The sequence below is a fragment of the Patella vulgata genome, chromosome 5 (genome assembly GCF_932274485.2).
Source record: "Patella vulgata chromosome 5, xgPatVulg1.2, whole genome shotgun sequence".
NCBI classification, from domain to species: Eukaryota; Metazoa; Mollusca; class Gastropoda; family Patellidae; genus Patella; species Patella vulgata.
In genome coordinates, this window is record NC_065883.2 from 1,569,636 (window position 1) to 1,587,738 (window position 18,103).

The following is an 18,103-nucleotide window of genomic DNA, read 5'->3' on the forward strand; positions in this document are numbered from 1 at the left end:
GCGTGGTCTGACTTGGGGAAAGCCCCGGAAATTTTGGTTAGATTTGTGAAATATTTACTCCGACTATGGATACCATTGTCCCTACAAAGTATTAGCCATGTAACTTATGACCTAATTTTAGGCCCCCTGGGGGCTACTTTAAGGTGCTGCTGCGGTTATACGCCCCAGCAGGGCCCGATCTGACCAATTGATTTTTACTCCTACCGACACCCGCTACAAATTTGGCGGATCAAACCTTTTGTAACTGATGACCATATTATTTTGTCATTAGCTCCTGGACTATTACTCCTTGTCACGTATAACCGGGGATTCGAAACCAACACCAACGTATCATAATTAACTTTTTATATTGTATACAACCAAATATTGCCTCTTTTTTTTAAATTATTATTTCCAAGAAAAATGCATCAAAACTTTAAAAAAACTAAGAGAAACAAATACATATTTTTGGCAAACGATTGGTTTTCTCAGGGTTGAATCTCTCTATAGATATATATAAAATATATTTTAATTTGTTTTAAAATAATATATGAATATATAAACAAAAATTGTTTCTTAACAATGTTTAATGTTTCAAATTTCAAGGGTGGCGTGTTATAGTCACGTGATACGGTTACTAAGGTGTTTATTGTACATATACCACATATTGTAAACTAAATCCACATATATCATTTCTAATTTGAGCACCTCATTACCAGGTTGTTGGAAGTGTCCGGGAAGGTTTCTGGTAATATTTTTGGTTTTGTTTTATTTCTTTTGTTAAACGTGCATTATGGAAGATTAGATAAAACGCTGGCAGCTCTCACTGTAGTAGTTAAAAGATAGTTATGCTGAAAATTTCAGTCAAATTGATCAACTATGAACCGAGGTATTAGAGTTTGAATTTTAGGCCTAACCTGCGATCATCATTACTAAAAAACATAGTTTCCATTAGGCATTTGTGGATTAAATCATCAATGAGCGTTGAGCAGCAAATATCGGATTCAAATCCAGTGAGAATCCAACACATAAGATGCCACCGAGTGTTGATTATGGTGGTCTTTTCATGTTACTAAATGTCTAATTAATAATTTAGATAACATTTCAGGCCTAATGAAACACCTACAGTAGTCAGATTTAGCTCTTGTATAATGTATGTTTAAACAGTTATTGATCCATCTTAGAAAATGGTCAGTCTAGATATTATATAAATGTACGTCGGAGTCACGCCATTGGAGTCGCACCGGCCGGAGTCACGCCATTCGAGTGGCACCGACCGGAGTCGCGCCATCGGAGTCACGCCGTCCGGAATAATGAAACTGTGAGAGTATTCAATTTTAGTAAAAACAATTTGAAATCAGAGTTATAAACTGTTCAAAACAACCGCCAAGGTTCTGCGGGCTGATCTGGAAAGCTGTAAGAACGCGATTTTTTCAAGTTTGTAATTTTTTGGACCATTTTCTCGCGTTGTGTTTACATTTGCCGGCGACCCTGTGTATTTTCTGGTCGCTGTACGGTCGCAGCGGTGCGGTAAGGACGCCACCCCGGTCTGAGGGGCATAATCTGTTATTTTTATCGCTGTAACCCTTAGAATAAATATTGCTTTGCCTAGTAAGTAAGATAGTTTTATTTTTTATCATTTCAGCATTTAGAATAAACACTGTTTGTAAAATAGTTTTCTAGTTATCCGCGGGATTGACAGCAGAACCATAAAACAAGAAACATGCAGCAACTTAATATCATAGCTCTCATTGTTCTCATAGGTAATATAATTTAATTCTCTCTCTCTCTCTCTCTCTCTCTCTCTCTCTCCCCCTCTCTCTCTCATTAAAATACAGATCTAACACTACATGAAGATCTGACCAGTTGTACTTGGTGGTCGCGTCAGGGGTCATACGAGCGTCTTTTGACCCTATGACGTCAGACATTGATTAAATCAGGGATGACGTTTCTAGGGGTTTACCCACATGCAGAGCACACCAAGAACTCGCCGGAACAGACCGTTTCATTGGCTAATTCCTCACATCAACTAGAACGCCTGTTTATACAACACCTCTTCCAGATCCTAGTGTATTAAATACAAGTAAAACGAAATTTTGAACTATAAAAAACGAAACGAAATAGGATCTGTGTTTTAATCGGATTGTCTCTCTGTATACATATCCAAAAAATATGAGCGCAACCGTAAAACTGCACTACTTTGTTTCGCGGTAAACGATGGAAAGATAAAAGGTGTGCCGACACAAACTGATTTCAACACTGGTTTAATAACATTGTAATAATTTTGCCAGGAAACGCGGGTCTGCGATATCGCCCAAGGTGGAAGCAGACGTTAAGCCATACTGATTGATCGGTTTAGAGCTTATATATATATAGAGAGAGAGAAATGGGGTTTAACGTCCACTCGACACAAACTAGGTCATTTCGGGACTAACATATGGTTCAATTTTATTTCAATAATTCGCTTGCACATAGGGGTCTTTAGCAGTGGGAGGAAACCGGAGAACCCGGAGAAAACCCACAAGGTTGGACAGGCGACCCTACTCCTTGTCACATACAACCGGGGAATCGAAACCACGCCAGTTGACTCAATGACATACCATATGATACAGCGCGCGCGCTAATCATTCGGCCATCCAAAGCACACTGACAGAACATGACGCTGCTGGAAAAATGAAATGGAACGGGGTTTAACGTCCTACTTTTCTACTCCATCCGGGCTAGTAAAAACAGCCATGCGCAATGCAGTGTGCTATGAGGACAATTTTGCCCGGACAGCGACACTACGACCTACTATGGTGCATCCGGCCAAGTAAAAACAGCCATGCGCCATGCAGTGTGCTATATTGAAAACGCCCGGACGCACTAGGGCTTTCTGCGACTAGGGTTGTTTTACGTACCGGACCAACGTATAAATGGAAACGCGATTGCTCTTCCCATCAGAACGACTAGACGTTGTTACCGTTCTGCATATGGGCATTTTTTGGTTTTACCTGATGGCGGACGTACATTGTATATGTTTTGGTCCCGTGAACTGCTGTTTAATATGAAACGTATTCTGGTGCGGATCCATGTGGGAGGGGAGGGGTGGTGCGCAGAGCCGCCCCTGTTATCGGAAGAGAGAGAAATGGGGTTTAACGCCCGCTCATTTCGGGAACCATATTTAAGTCATGGGCGTTAAACCCCGTTTCTCTCTCATTTCCCGTGTCGAAATGGATCCTTTCCATTATCGGAAAAATCAACTCTGATTAAATTACAATACACATTAAAAATATTAAGGTATTTTACACCAATTCGGGTGGAAACTAGTTGCCATCTAAATAGTGGTAACTCTTAGCCTTTAGTGGTGTAAACTTGTTGGTGTAAATGCAGTAAAACCTTGGTGTTCAGTACTCATAAATATCGATTACACTTTTGCAAGCCAATAAACGCTGTAAAATTAACGCTGTTCTATGATTTATTCTCCAATAATAGTTACATCCTTTGGTATAAATGCAGCATAACACTGGTAGGGATGTAGCTTATCAAAAACACCCCACAATTACACATATTCAGGTGTTCAATAGTCGTGAATATCGGTTACACTTGTTAGGTGTAGTTCTTTTAGTGTGTTACCCTGAGAAAGGTATAACATTTAAAATACGATAGTTGTGTTGTAAAGTTTACACTTAATTAACATTGCTTATAGATTTTAATTACACCAATTTTTAACAGTGTAGAGGCAGTCTTGTCGGATGACTGTTTGTGAGGGAATTTTTACGATGCTTAGAAGCTTCTTCGATCTTTCAAACATATGTTTCAGTTGTTTGTGGGTAAATCTTTCGTACATGTTTGTTTGTTTTACAGGAACTTCCATTTCCATGGTATCAACATCAACAACAAGTATTGACCCGTCGTCGACCGAAACGACAACTAACACCGATACAGGATCAACAACCATTGAATCGTCGTCGACCGAAACGACAACTAACACCGATACAGGATCAACAACCATTGAATCGTCGTCGACCGAAACGACGACCTCGGGCAATGGAATGGGACAAAACACTGGTACGACGACCACAACCAGTGATATGGGAACAGCCGCCGTTATGTCGACCTCAGACACTCAAACGTCAACAACCACTGGCTCTATCATGGCAACCTCATCCTCAGACGTTAGCCAATCATCAACTGTCGGATCCAACGATACAACAACACAACCAACCAACACAACAGAGAAAGCTGGAGCTGTGTCGCCTACCCATCATCTTCATCTGACTACTCTCTTACTTATTTCATTCATCTTCGCTATTTTAGCCTATTTAATCTAAACTTATAACTTACTTGAAAATATTACAAACTTTGAAACATTTTGACAAAACACACAGTGGGGATACCCGATTCAATTTTCCAGAATTAAATTCTCTCAATCCCAACCAAAAGTGAAAAACGGGGATTTCGGGCTACAATAAAAAATCTCAACCAACCATGACAGCAGAAACATCTTTTAGCAGGACTGACACAACGGTAACAGGGCTGGATTCCATTTCACTTGATAGTAATTCTGTCAATTCGGGAAGTTCCTGTCTGACATTAGAGCATCCCCTATGATAATACTTGAATTATAAATGAAAGGAAATGGGGTTTAACGTCCTACTGTTCTGCTCCAACTTGAACTATATTTAAGTCTGTTTCGACATTTTGGGGAAAATTCTTGATATAATGTATTAATTAAACATGTTCTTAAGGGTTCTAGAAACAAACGGAAACAAATGTAAAACAACTTTTTTTCTTTTTTTTGAAAGGCGGGTGGGAGGGGGAGACATACCACTATAGACTGGGAATAGTATTGCTTTTATTTTTATTAAAGCTTTCGTTGGGGAGTTTTAATGAATTCTATATTGTTTCCGATACGTTTTTTGAAAGGAGGGTGGGGGTGGGGGAGGGGAGGCATACCACTATAGATCTGAAATAGCTTGAGTATGGTTATTATATCTATTAAGGCTTTCGTTAGGGTGTCTTTTTTTGAAAGGAGGGTGGGAGGGGAGGGGGGAGGCATACCACTATAGATCTGAAATAGCTTGAGTATTGATATTATTTTTATTAAGGCTTTTGTTAGGGTGTTGTCTCCATTATTATGTGTGTAACCACAAAGATATTAATTATTAACCACTGTCTAATTTGACATATTTGGGATAAGGCGGGGATGGGGACGGGAGGGGGGTATCCTGGAGTACGAGATGAAGGAGGAAGGAATTCCTCCTGATATATTTCATTGATGCACATCTTTTTACCAATATTTCGTTCCGTTTAATTTGTCGATGGTTTACTGCAATACATCTAAACGCATCAGTTATACTCGGTATCTGATTGGTCGAAACATGACTTGACACCATTTGATTGGTCTTATGTATATCCATCTCTGGTGTGAGTGTATGTGGCTTAGAGATGGAGGTGCCTTCTCAACCTCGTGGGTTTGATCTGGCTACTCCAGTTTCTGTCCACAGGCAAGACCACGAAGAAAACAAAAGAATATCCACAAATCAAACGGAACGTCACTATCTATAAATAGACCATTGTTTAAGAATGACGTGTCATTATTGAAATGTTTGTATTTTTTAGGATAAAATGGGAACGTGTTCCCTGAAATAAACCCTTACCTTAACCCTAACCCTGACAACACCCATTTAACCTATGCAGCGGAAATATCCGTCCACCATTTCTCCCGACACGAGCCCATAATTGTTCTTAGAATGCGTGTTCCATCAAGAAAATGAGGTTTATAAACTGAGCAGTCGTTGAGCAGGTGATTTATCACCTTTGGTGGAAGTTGACGAACGGAGGAAGTGAAAGAACTAAACACAAATTAAAACAGTTAGTTTATGGTTTGTCCGCCATGTTAGATACTGTTCGGGATATTCTCTAATTGAATTTTTAAAAAAATAATACCTAATTTAATGTTCTTTCTACGGAAGCTAAAAAGGGCCATGTTATTTTTACATTTTTACAATAATTTCAACTTAGTATCTAATCAAGTTGAAATTATAGATACTTAGTTGAAATTTTTAGTTATTAAGTTTTAAAAGTTGACATTTCAAGGCCCTATTTAGCTTCCGTAACTTTCACATTGTGATCTACTATATGCTGTATGTACTTTCGCCTATAGTTAGAAAATAAAGCACGTGTTATTCTGTCAATTAGATTTATTAGGTTATATAAGCAATGGGGTATCTTGTATTTTGCAGTTATAGCAGCAAGAGAAATGAAATGAAATGAAATGGGGTTTAACGTCCTTCTGTTCTGCTCCGAACTGAGCTAATGAAGACGGGCGTACGTCATACAGTGTGCTATGAGGGAAATTTTGCACTACAGCCAACTCTTATATCGAATTCCAACTGTCAAGGGATCTTTTACGTGTACGCCAATGTGTACACGGGACCTCAGGTTTTTGTCCCATCCGAACGACTAGACAGCTGCCCTTGTCAGGCCCTCTGTCCTACATCACTGACTGGGGGGGGGGGGGGGGGCACCAGCACACATGATATCTAAATCGTTGCTGTAGCAAACTAAATGGAATGGGGTTTAACGGCGTACTGTTCTGCTCCGTACTGGGTTAATAAAGATGGGCATACGCCATACAGTGTGTTGTGAGGGAAATTTTGCACTACGGCCTACTTTTATATCGAATTATAGGGATCTTTTACGTACACGCCAATGTGTACACGGGACCCCCGTTTTTCAGCCAATGCAGGGATCGAACACCCAACCCCCAGGTTAGCGCCTTACTTACTCAGCCACCGTGACCCCTCAGCAGGAAGAGCCACTGGAGATCCCGTATTTGTCCTGTGTGGTCCCCCCTTGTCACTGGTACAGGACAGGTGAAATGGCAAAGGACAACACATAGTCGTTCGGATGGGACAAAAAACCGAGGTCCCGTAAACATATTAACGCATTGGTATGCATGTAAAATAATCATTGACAGTTGGATTTCGACATAAGGGTAGACTGTATTACCGCTGTCCGGGCAAAATGACCCTCCCAGCACATTGTGTAACTTAGCGTGCACGTAAAAGATCCCTTGACAGTTGGAATTCGATATAAGAGTAGGCCATAGTGCGTAGAGTATTATCTGAATTTTGACTAAAATTTTTAACAGTATTTTGTTTGTAAAAATCAACATTGCACCGTCATTGATTTATGGCAGGTGTTCAACCTTCCCAATTAATGAGAAAGGAGAGAGAAATAGGGTTTAACGTCCACTCGACACACACTAGGTCATTTTGGGACTAACATACTGTTCAATTTTATTTCAATAATTCACTTGCGCGTAAGGGTCTTTAGCAATGGGAGGAAAAAGGAGGACTTGAAGAAACACCACGAGGTTGGACAGGCAACCCTACTCCTTGTCACGTACAACCGAGGAATAGAAACCACACCAGTTGACTCAATGACAGATCTTATGAATAACGCGCACGCGTTAATCATTCTTCCCACATCCCGTCAATGAGAAGTGATTTCAGGTGTTCCAAATATTTAACGCCAATTGAGGTATTGTGGAACCTCTGCTGAATATTTGGGAATATTGGGTATTTAAAGGTACATCAGTCGGGGAATGGTTCAGTTTGCAAACATATGATGAATTAAAAGTTTGTAAACATTTGGCCTCGCCAGAAAATCCGATGTACAGGATATGATGATCAAAATCCAGCTCTTATATTTAGGGTTAGGGTTAGGGTTTAGTGTTTGTGAAAACAATTAATTTCCTCTGGCGGGGTTTAGATTTCCCAGTTGTACGTGACAAGGAGTAGGGTTTCCTGTCCAGCCGCGTGGTTTTCTCCGTATCCTCCGGTTTCCTCCCACTGCTAAAGACCTGTATGAGCAAGCAAATTATTGTAATAAAAATGACCAATACGCTAGTTCCGGAAAATCCTAGTTTATGTCGAGTGGACGTTTTAAAACCGCTGATTTGTGAATCTCTCTCTCTCTCTCCCCTCTCTGTCTCTCTCTCTCTCTCCTCTCTCTCTCTCTCTCTCACTCTTACACACACAACCAGACCTTAGTGAATCAAGGTAGGTAACTCTGTTTTAATTTTAAAAGACTAGGCGTACATTGATTTGGGTACATGAACTAAAAAGAAATCGGCGCTCACGTCAATGTGTACACGAGTCCTCGTTTTTTCGTCGCATCCCAACAATTAGACGGATGTTCTTGTCAGGTCGTCCGCACTGCACCACTGACAAGGGGACACCACACCAAAATTCCGAGAAATTTTCTCAGCCAATACGGGAAGCGAAACTGAGTACTCCTGTCTAACGAGTTAGTGTCTTACTCAATGAACCACCACGGCATCCCTATTTAAGTAAGTGATGGAGCAGACGTTTGTTTGTTAATCTAATAATGAATTGTAGCCCAAAATGGAAATTTCTTGGATTCTGATTGGTCGAAAAGTGGCGTCGAATGAGTATAACAGTCCTCTAAATTTCCTGGGCGACTCACTGCGAATGAATATTTTCTGGGTGCTAGACTCTGTTTGCAGTGGCCAAAAATTCTACACCTCAATACTTTATTCTAGGAAATCTTCATGATTTTTTTCTTGTATGTCATCAACAATGAAATTCAACCATTGGCTTATTGAAACACACACCTGAAACACAAAAAAAAAAGTTAGTGAGTGTATTTGAAAGATAAAAAGTAGATTCAATTTCAAGGCTGGTCTGACAATAATAATGGTTGCTATGGACAGTATGGTCACTCTATCATAATCAGACTGGTCAAAATCGAAGATTTTCAACAAGTGAATAAAAATACTACAATTTATTGAACTCCGTATGGACCGTAATATATTTTTAATAATATACAAGTCAGGCTGATACTGATATGAATAGGACAGAGACTAATTTTCATACAGATACACAGGCCAGGGTTTTTTGTCGAAATGACAACGTAAACAAGCATAGCAACCACATGCGTTCGCTACACAGCATCTATCTGCACTGTCACACGAGTGTATGGACATTTATCAAACATGATATGCAATTTATTTCGAACCTAGTCACTGCTGCAGTTTAAAATCATTTAAAAAGTACATAAAATACACTTACGTTTTCTGTTTCAATCTTTAAAATTATCGCAGAGTGACCTCCCTTTCCAAACAGACACACTTATCCAGTCGCTTTGTGAACCAAATAGAATGGAAATGAGTGTTTATCTTATTACGTCACGGATATTTTCATTACGTCAAAATTGTTTTCCTTGGTATTTACGTCATTAAAACCAAAAAACTACCGTCAACTATCGCGAAAGAAAGAATTCCAAGAAAAATGTTAAATATTTTGGGCTACAATATCGATAAACACCTCCTGTTTAGAATTTATCGGACTGTTATTGTCCATTTGATACCGCTTAAATTTTTCATTAGAGGTGCTCGATCGATAACGCGATCTCGGCCTCTAATGATTTAAGCGGTATCAAATGGACAACAACAGTCCGATAAATTCTAAACAGGAGGTGTTTATCTCCGAAATATTTAAATGTAGTGTACAATAGAGAGGCACAGTGCTTTGGAATCCTCTCCCATATTCACTTAAAAATATTAAAAATCTTCATTTATTTTTGAAATATATCACTAGGCAAGTTATTTCTTCTTCTTAACCTGTAGCCTATATTTAATATATCATCTACTTACTACATAATATTATCTATCATATTACTTTTAGTTTTGAAGTTAAACTATTTAGCTTATCAGTATATATTTGAATGCTTTGTGTGTGAGTATTTGTTAAGTGTCTTGTTCTGTTATTGTCTTTTTCATTTCTTTGTTATAAAGGGCAAAATTGTAAACAGGCTTTAAGCCTAATTTTTCACCTTTGAAAATAAAGATATTATTATTATTATTATTATTATAATTATTATTTTATTTTCATTTGTGACTTACCGTGTCGACAGTGAGGTACAGAATTACATGGTTTTCACACGGATAGTGAAATGGGGCTTGACTGACGTACGACATTTCTGTACCATGAAGTGTATTGAAGACGGGGTTTGTTTAGCAAATAAAAATTGAAATAGAGTTTAACATCCCGCTTTGCTTTACCAACTATTGGGGTTTTTTTTGTATTTATTTATTTATTTTAAGACGCCCCCACTCCCCCGGTGCTAGGAAATGAAATGGAGTTGGGCGTCCTACTGTTCTGCTGCTAACCTGGGCATATGCCATACAATGTGCTATGAGGGAAATTTTGCCCGGGCAGCGGCGCTACGGCCTACTCTTAAATTGAATTCCAATTGCTAAGGGATCTTTTACGTGCACGCCAATGTGTACACGGGACCTCGGTTTTTCGTCCCATCCGAACGACTAGACAGCTGTCCTTGTCAGTCCCTACATCCTGAATCACTGACAAGGAGAAACCACGCCGGAAAATCTGGATGAACTTTCTCGGCCAAGGCAGGGATCGAACACCCCACCCGGTGTTAGGAAATGAAAAATGACATGGAAACAAATGGGGTTTAACGTCCTATTTTTCTGTACCAACCAATGCAATGGCGGATCCAGGACCATGGTAAGGGTGGGGGTGGCGTGTGCGGCCCAGTCTTACGCTGTGGACGACCAAGGCGTGACGACGCGCACAACGGGGGGTCCGATGGCCTCCTCTTGGATATTTCTAAATCTAGAATTTCAGTGATCTGAGACAAGAACCTGGGCCCTTATTCACGAAAACTTAAACTAAGATAAAATCGAAATTTTAAGAAATACTGCAATTCGATTGGCTGACCAGTAAAATCAAATTGCATATATCCAATGAAGTTGCAGTATTTCTTAAAATTTCGATTTTATCTTAGTTTAAGTTTTCGTGAATAAGGGCCCAGGTTCTAAAATAATGAATTACAATGGGGCTTTTTCAATCAGAAATCCGGGGGTGGGGGCGTACGTCATGGCAGGGTGCCCCCCCCCCCATTAGACCCGCCCTTAAATCAGGGTATGTTATTTAGTGTGCTATGAGAGAATTGCTGCCAACATCTCTCCTGGGTATTATTTTCATTAATTTGTAGTTTATGGTACCCCGTGGCTATTTGCATAAATCGATACAATATTCACATAATATTGATACGTTATGATCGATTATAGATAGAAACGTCGCCAGATGTTATACAATAGAAATATAGACTAATTTTAGCATGGTATACGTATTAAAAACATCACCGCCACGATGTATAACGTATTCAACATCATTGATTATACCAATGTGCCGAGTATGAACTATTCTTATAAACATTGTTATACAGAGGATTTAAGGACTAATTATCATGACTAGATCAACCAGGCTCTAATTGACTAAAATCTACTTCTAAACTATTTATTAGAGGTTTAATTAGGATGAGAGTGTCTAGTCTCTTTCACCCAGACTCTAGTTGACTCTAGATCTAAACTCTTACTGAGAGAATATAACAGAATAATGGTTGTGATGTCGTTTAAGGCCTCGCTCAACGAGTCTAGTTGAATTGAACCTAAAGCTTTTACGGAGCGAATCTGAAGGATTAACTTGACAGCAATGTATAGACTCTTTCATCCAGACTCTAGTTAAGTAAATTCGAAAACTTTTACGAAGAGAATATGAATGTTTTATTACGAATAAAATCCTAGCCTTGTTCACCAAGACTCTAGTTGACTAAACTCTACATCTCAACTTTGATGGGGCGAATATTAAGGATTAATTGTGATAAGGATGTCTAGCCTCGTTCAACTAGACACTAATGGACTAAAGTGTGTGATTATCTATAGAAGTGTAATTAAAGAGAAGGTTCAACTGTTCATATTTAAATCGTATTGAAACGATAATTATCTTTTCAGCGGTATCGTTGTCATTAAATACGATTGAAATATTACTCATTAAATACGATCGGAAGAAATATTCATAATTTGGAATATTCATCATTAAATTAATACGATCGGAGTATTAAATACGATTGGATAGTTACCCATGGAAACACAGACACGAGTCCAAAAAATACAACAAACTTTCAACAATATGGCTTCCAGGAAATATACTAAACATTGTGTCGTCATCCTCACTATGTGTTACGTCATATATTTCTACCAGTATCATTTATTAACGTCAGGTAAGGAAGCGATGACGTCATTCTGCACGCAGAGAACTAGCTATTTTGAGAATGGCCGCCATATTCATAAAATTAGTATACTCTTTTGTAATCTTTCTTAAACACAACGACTCAATAATCATTTTCACTTTGATCAAATGGAAGCAGAATAAACACTTCTCAAAATTCTGGACAAATACTTATTGCTTTTGACTACAAATTGTCGATGTAGGAAATTTAGTATTGGATGAACACGTAGTTGTTCTGATATAGTTTCCCCGCTTCTTTCTTGTCAGGGTAAGGCTTGTAAAACATTCTACACACAGAGATCCATCGACTTAATACTTCGAGAATAGATCTCGGCCCTGAATGTCAGCCATTTCCCAAAAATAATATATTGTTTTGTAATGCGGTTCTATTCCGTTCACATCTGTCATACACACAAAGAACAAATAAACCCTTACAATATGATTGAATGGATGTGGATTTAGGATTTAAAATGTCGGTCAAGTAGCTTAGTGCCTGTTCAATAGCAGAGGTAACTGTAGACAGACAGCCTAAGTTTAGTATGGCTGACAAGGGAAGCGTGTCTAATCGTTAAGATGAGATGTAAAACCGAGGTTCCCTATAGAAGACGTAAAATAAGTCGAAGAAGATTAGAAACATATAAACAGGTTACCATATAAACATGTTACCATATAAACAAGTTACCATATAAACACGTTATCATATAAACATAAAGTTTGGAGGATTGTTTTTGCGATTCTTTAAACCCTATTTATTTTCTTCCCACTCTCCGGGCAAAATTTCCCTTATAGCAAACTGTATAGCGTATGCCTATCTTCATTAGCCCAGTATAGGAGCAGAACAGTAGGACGTTAAACACCATTTCATTTCATTCATGTTTCTGTTTCTTTTAAATATAGAGATCAGTTGCCCCCGTCTAAAGGAGGACATCAAACAGTATGAAATATTGACAGATGAAGAACTTCGGCCATTCTATCATCATTTAATTCATAATGCCAGCTCAAAAATAACTTTTAATTCTGATACAGAACGAACAGGTAAGATATTTATATCCGACCACTTTGTCTGGGTGTGCCTGGTAGTGATCAGTTGTTCCTATCATCATGTGTGTGTGGGGGGAGGGGTGGCGACGAATGTTTAGCGTGTGCGCGTTGCATCAAAAGGTCTGTCAACTGGCGTGGTTTCGATTACCCGGTTGTACGTGACAAGGAGTAGTCACCTGTCCAACCTCGTGGGTTTTCTCCGGATCCTCCGGTTTCCTCCCACTGCTAAAGACCCCTACGCGCAAGCGAAGTATTGAAATGAAAAAAATGAACCATATGTTAGTCTCGAAATGACCTAGTCTAACCGGATCGGACTAACGTCGTCCTGCAGTATCAATACCATGTCTAACACATATTGCTCCCCACCAATCTCTTAAGAATGTCTTGGGAGCCACGGTGGTTCAGTGAGTGGGACGTTGGCTCGCTAACCAGGAGGTCCCGTGTACACACTGGCGTGCACGTAAAAGATCCATTGGCAGTCCGCAGTCCGGGCAAAATTTCCCTCATCGCACACTGAATGGCGTATGCCCGTCTTTATTAGCTAACTAGGAGGTCCCGTGTACACACTGGCGTGCACGTAAAAGATCCATTGGCAGTCCGCAGTCCGGACAAAATTTCCCTCATCGCACACTGAATGGCGTATGCCCGTCTTTATTAGCCCAGTTCGGAGCAGAACAGTAGGACGTTAAACCCCATTTAATTTCCTGCCATCCCATAATATTGTCTGACAATCAACACCACTATTTGTCTACGGTAGATGCCGAATGTTGAAATTTTTTAAATTCATCATAACTTTGTAAATACTGAACAAAACGGAACCATTTTAGGGTTGATATTCTCTTTAATGTTTCCCTCAAATGACAAGCAAACACTATTTTATATTTCGGTTTTGACACCTCTATCATGAGGTGTAATATATCATTTGTACAGGGGTCATAAATAAATCTAAAAGGACAATATTGGTGTCAGTCATTATTACATATGTGATAGAACTGGTTAAATACATTCCAAATATAATTTTAACACAGAGATCATTGCTACGGGAGACGTGTAACAAGCACGTGAAGAAACGGGAAGTGACGCCAAACATGACAAACATGAGTTGTCCTTCTCTATAACAGACTGAAGTAACAAGCGGTAACAGACAAACGATCGAATTTCATTTCACTGATAATTCCGTTGAAGTTGAAAAATTATTATATGGGACGGTGAGAGGGTATCTCACAATTCAAAAATAGAATTGGCTGTCACTAGATAAGAACACGAGAAAAAGTAGAAAATCCCGTGCATTCCCCCGTTTTTATTCATTCTGTTCTTAATAAAAACATGGTAATGCACGGACTTTTTCTAATTTGTTCGTTATCTTTTATCTACTGACAGCCAATTCTTTTATTGAATTGTCAGATATCCTCTCATAGTCAGGTATAACAACTTTTCATCTTCAACGGAATTGTCAGTGAAATGAAATTCGATCGTTTGTCTGTTACCGCTCGTTACGGTTTCCTCCTCCCACTGCTAAAGACCCCTATGCGCAAGCGAATTATTGAAATAAAATTAAACCAATATGTTAGTCCCGAAATGACCAAGTTTGTGTTGAGTGGACGTTAAACCCCATTTCTCTTTCTCTCTCTCTCTCTGTAATGGGCACGTTGCCTTGTAGTAAGTTAACTCAGCCAATGGCTTCTTTCATGCAGAAAAAAAACTGCTATTAACATTTAATATGCTCAAAGTTGTTGTGATTTTTTTCTAGATTTCAAGATGAATTTGTTTCGTGATCCAAGATGGCGTAGTAGGAAGCCGCGGTTAAAGGTTCTATTGTTGTCGTATATGAATTCTGGGTCCACATATATTGGTGACGTCATCCGCCGTAATCGTGACGTTTTCTACGTTCATCACCCTCTGTTGGTGCTGCAAACGTTCATCAATGAAAACAAAGGCCGACTGATGTTTTTATACGAAAGATTAGAGTAAGTTGTGGTCGGTGTATTAATTTATCTGTCCCTTGGTTATCATTTATAAACGTACAACCCTTTTTTTATTTTTTCAAATCCTGAAATTTCTTTGATAATTATCAGTTTAACCTATAGAACAATATCACCCCTATAAATTTGGGCCTTGAAGAAGAAATCAAGACAACAGAATACAACCTAATGTTTCTGAATCGTCTTCATTCCGACAGTGAAAGGGCAATATTTTAGGATAAACCTTGTAGTTACGTATATACAAAGGTTTGTTTTGCATTTTCTATATCTTTGGGATGTGCAGAAATAGCAAGTGCTTGATGTCGTAATTACTCCATAATGCCCCTATCAGACCGGGGTGGCGTCCTTACTGCGCTGCTACGGTGTAGGAAAATGGTCTCAGAGCGCGTCAAGATCGCCATAAGCGTGCTAAAGGCGTGGTGGAAACGCCAGATATCGTGCTGTAGTCTCTATTGTCGCCAAAGATCGCCGAGCATGTTCAAAACAAACGCCAAGGGTCTGCGATCTGACCTAGAAAGCTGTGAGAACGCGACCTCTTCAAGTTTGTACTTTTTTGGGACGTGTTCTCGCGCTGTGTTCACGTTTACCGGCGACCTTGTGCATTTTCTGGTCGCTGTACTTTCGCAGCAACGCAGTAAGGACGCCACCCCAGTCTGACGGAGGCATTATGGAGTAATTATTATTTTTTTATCTTTTGCAGAGTTTTAAAGAAACATGAACTCAAGCTTGAGAAACGAGACAATTTTACTCTGGAGGCCAACCGAACAATGAAACAACTAGCGGAGGAAACGATAGCAAACTTCCTCAACTGCAACTTCACAGCTCTTGATTTCGCCAGCTTGTCAAACCTTCCTAGGATCAAAGATTCACAAACCACAAAGTTTCTTCAGTGTATTAACGAAGGCAGCCTCGTGTCTTATATAAAGTGTCTTCATTTGCTGTATGAACTTTGCAACAAGACTAATGTAAATGTGGTGAATTCGGTCCAGTTTCCATTGGCGGTTGCCGAGTGGATGATGCAGGAGGACCCGAGTCTGATGGTGGTGCATCTGGTTCGAGATCCAAGGGCGACTCTCTGGACACAGTTCAATTATGGCGTCTTTGACTGGAGTCTGAAATTATCCAAGAAATCGCGTGGCTTCTGTAAACTAATGAGACTTGACTTGCTGGCAGCGAAGGCAATATCACAGCGATTCCCTAATCGCCTACTTCTGATCAGATATGAGGATTTGCTTGACCAACCCGAAGAGACCTTTCAATCTATATTCGCTTTTCTTCAGATGAATTATACATCTGAGATACAGAGTTACATCAAACAGACGGAAGTGGATACGGAATGCTGGGATTGTATTGAGAAAGACAACAATGCCTGGAGAACTATTATGCCATTTGAAGGCGCTAAAATGATCGATTTTGAATGTGAACTAGTGTATAAAATTTTGGGCTATATCCCAATCAAGAACAAAGCATACTTACGTAATACTGACTTTAAATTAGAAATAAAAGATACCTTAATGTAAAGTCCAATTATTAACTTCTTATGTTTTTTGGGGGTTTTTTTGTGAAGGGGTGGGGGTGAGGTGGAGTTGGAATGGGCGTGTCAACATGCTCTTGATAGCTAAAGCATGCCTTGTCTCATGTAACATTTCCCTTATTTGACTATCGATATGGGATATAGGAGCAGTTTACTTCCTTTGTTTATTGTCGTCCTCCGTGAAAGTTATCAACCATGTCCTAGATAGTAAATCTACTACGAAAATGGCTCGCATGCGCTAGGTTTAATTCAACAACCCAATACCAATGACACAGCTGGGGGTCATATCAAGCGGGGAGGGGGGGCAACTAGAGGGAGTATCATGGGAAGAGGACAGCTAGCGTGGAGATCGGGGGGGAAGGGGCAGCTAGAGGAGAGAGACCAATTAGGGGGAAGAACAAGTGGAGAAACCCATTGGAGGGTAAGAGACCAATTAGAGGACAGATCAAGGGGGGAGACTAACTAGGACTAGAGGTGACAGATCAGCTAAAGGGCAAAACAAGTGGAGAGACCAACTAGAGGGGAGAGGTTAGCTATCAAGGGGATAGACCAACTATAGTTGAGATCAATGGGAGAGATCAGCTAGAGGGCACAGCAATAGGACATAGGAAAGATCAGATAGGGGAGAGACCAGACAGAGGGAGAGAGGACAACTAGAGATCATCAGATCGAGGGAAGATACCAGCTATTCGGGGGAATCAATGGGAAGGATCGTCAAGAGGACAGATAGGACAGAAGCAGATCAAGGGGAGAGACGAACTAGAGGTCAGATTATGGGGAGATACCAGCTGGGGGGGGGGGGGTCAAGGGGAAGGACCATCAAGAGGGCAGAGCAAGAGCAGAAGGAAATGAACACCTTGTAGCTATCTGCGGTGAAAACTGTAAATGAAGAAAGAGTCTTAATACAAATAATCACATTGTATTAGGTGTTCTAGAAATATTCGTTACACAACTGAGACTGGCACATTTTTTTCCTTTTAGCTATGCACGATGCACATAACAAACGTTTATAGATTATGTAGAGAGCGTCTCAATAGCAAATTATATTATGCAGTTTAATTGTCCGGGGATGATCTTCCAAAACAAGGCAACCGACACTTAATAACGGGACCATTTTTAACGAAACAGCTCTCTATGAGCATAGTAACGGTAGCCACGACAACACCGATCAATACAACATAGAAAGCACTCTGTATGTCCAGTAATTCTATAACTTTAGATGAAGCTGATTTCTCCTGACACGTTCCGGGATCAGGCCACCAATTACGCTGTAAAATCAACGCCAGTCCACTTTCCATTATTTTCATGGTTCTGAAAAGAGATTGTTATAGTCTTAAAGGATATCCGGGTGTGGGTATTATTCATTCTATTTCTTGATCTATGTACACTAAAATATGGTATCAAATTATATGTCCATATATACAGTAAAATCTACAAATATCTTAACTATTCACAATGCT

At 39.6% G+C, this 18,103-nt stretch overlaps 1 protein-coding gene and 1 long non-coding RNA gene across 2 annotated transcripts; both read left to right on the forward strand.

The window, feature by feature from the left end:
• The first annotated feature begins 652 nt into the window (after window positions 1–652).
• Window positions 653–6,158, forward strand: LOC126822754 (uncharacterized). The gene is made up of 3 exons (XR_007680984.2): window positions 653–727; window positions 1,625–1,742; window positions 3,826–6,158. It is a non-coding gene; the product is annotated as an uncharacterized LOC126822754 (long non-coding RNA).
• A 5,046-nt stretch (window positions 6,159–11,204) lies between these two features.
• LOC126822741 (carbohydrate sulfotransferase 3) lies at window positions 11,205–16,651 on the forward strand. The gene is made up of 4 exons (XM_050551785.2): window positions 11,205–12,078; window positions 12,984–13,121; window positions 14,878–15,094; window positions 15,810–16,651. Exons 1-4 carry the CDS (start codon window positions 11,940–11,942, stop codon window positions 16,627–16,629), a joined length of 1,314 nt encoding a protein of 437 aa, XP_050407742.2. The 5' UTR covers window positions 11,205–11,939; the 3' UTR covers window positions 16,630–16,651.
• Window positions 16,652–18,103: the final 1,452 nt, after the last annotated feature.

Coding starts and splice junctions, on each gene's coding strand:
- LOC126822741 (XM_050551785.2), top strand. CDS start 11,940: ATGGAAACACAGACACGAGTCCAAAAAATACAACAAACTTTCAACAAT. Junction 12,079..12,983: donor GTATCATTTATTAACGTCAG/GTAAGGAAGCGA, acceptor TTTTAAATATAG/AGATCAGTTGCCCCCGTCTA. Junction 13,122..14,877: donor TTCTGATACAGAACGAACAG/GTAAGATATTTA, acceptor ATTTTTTTCTAG/ATTTCAAGATGAATTTGTTT.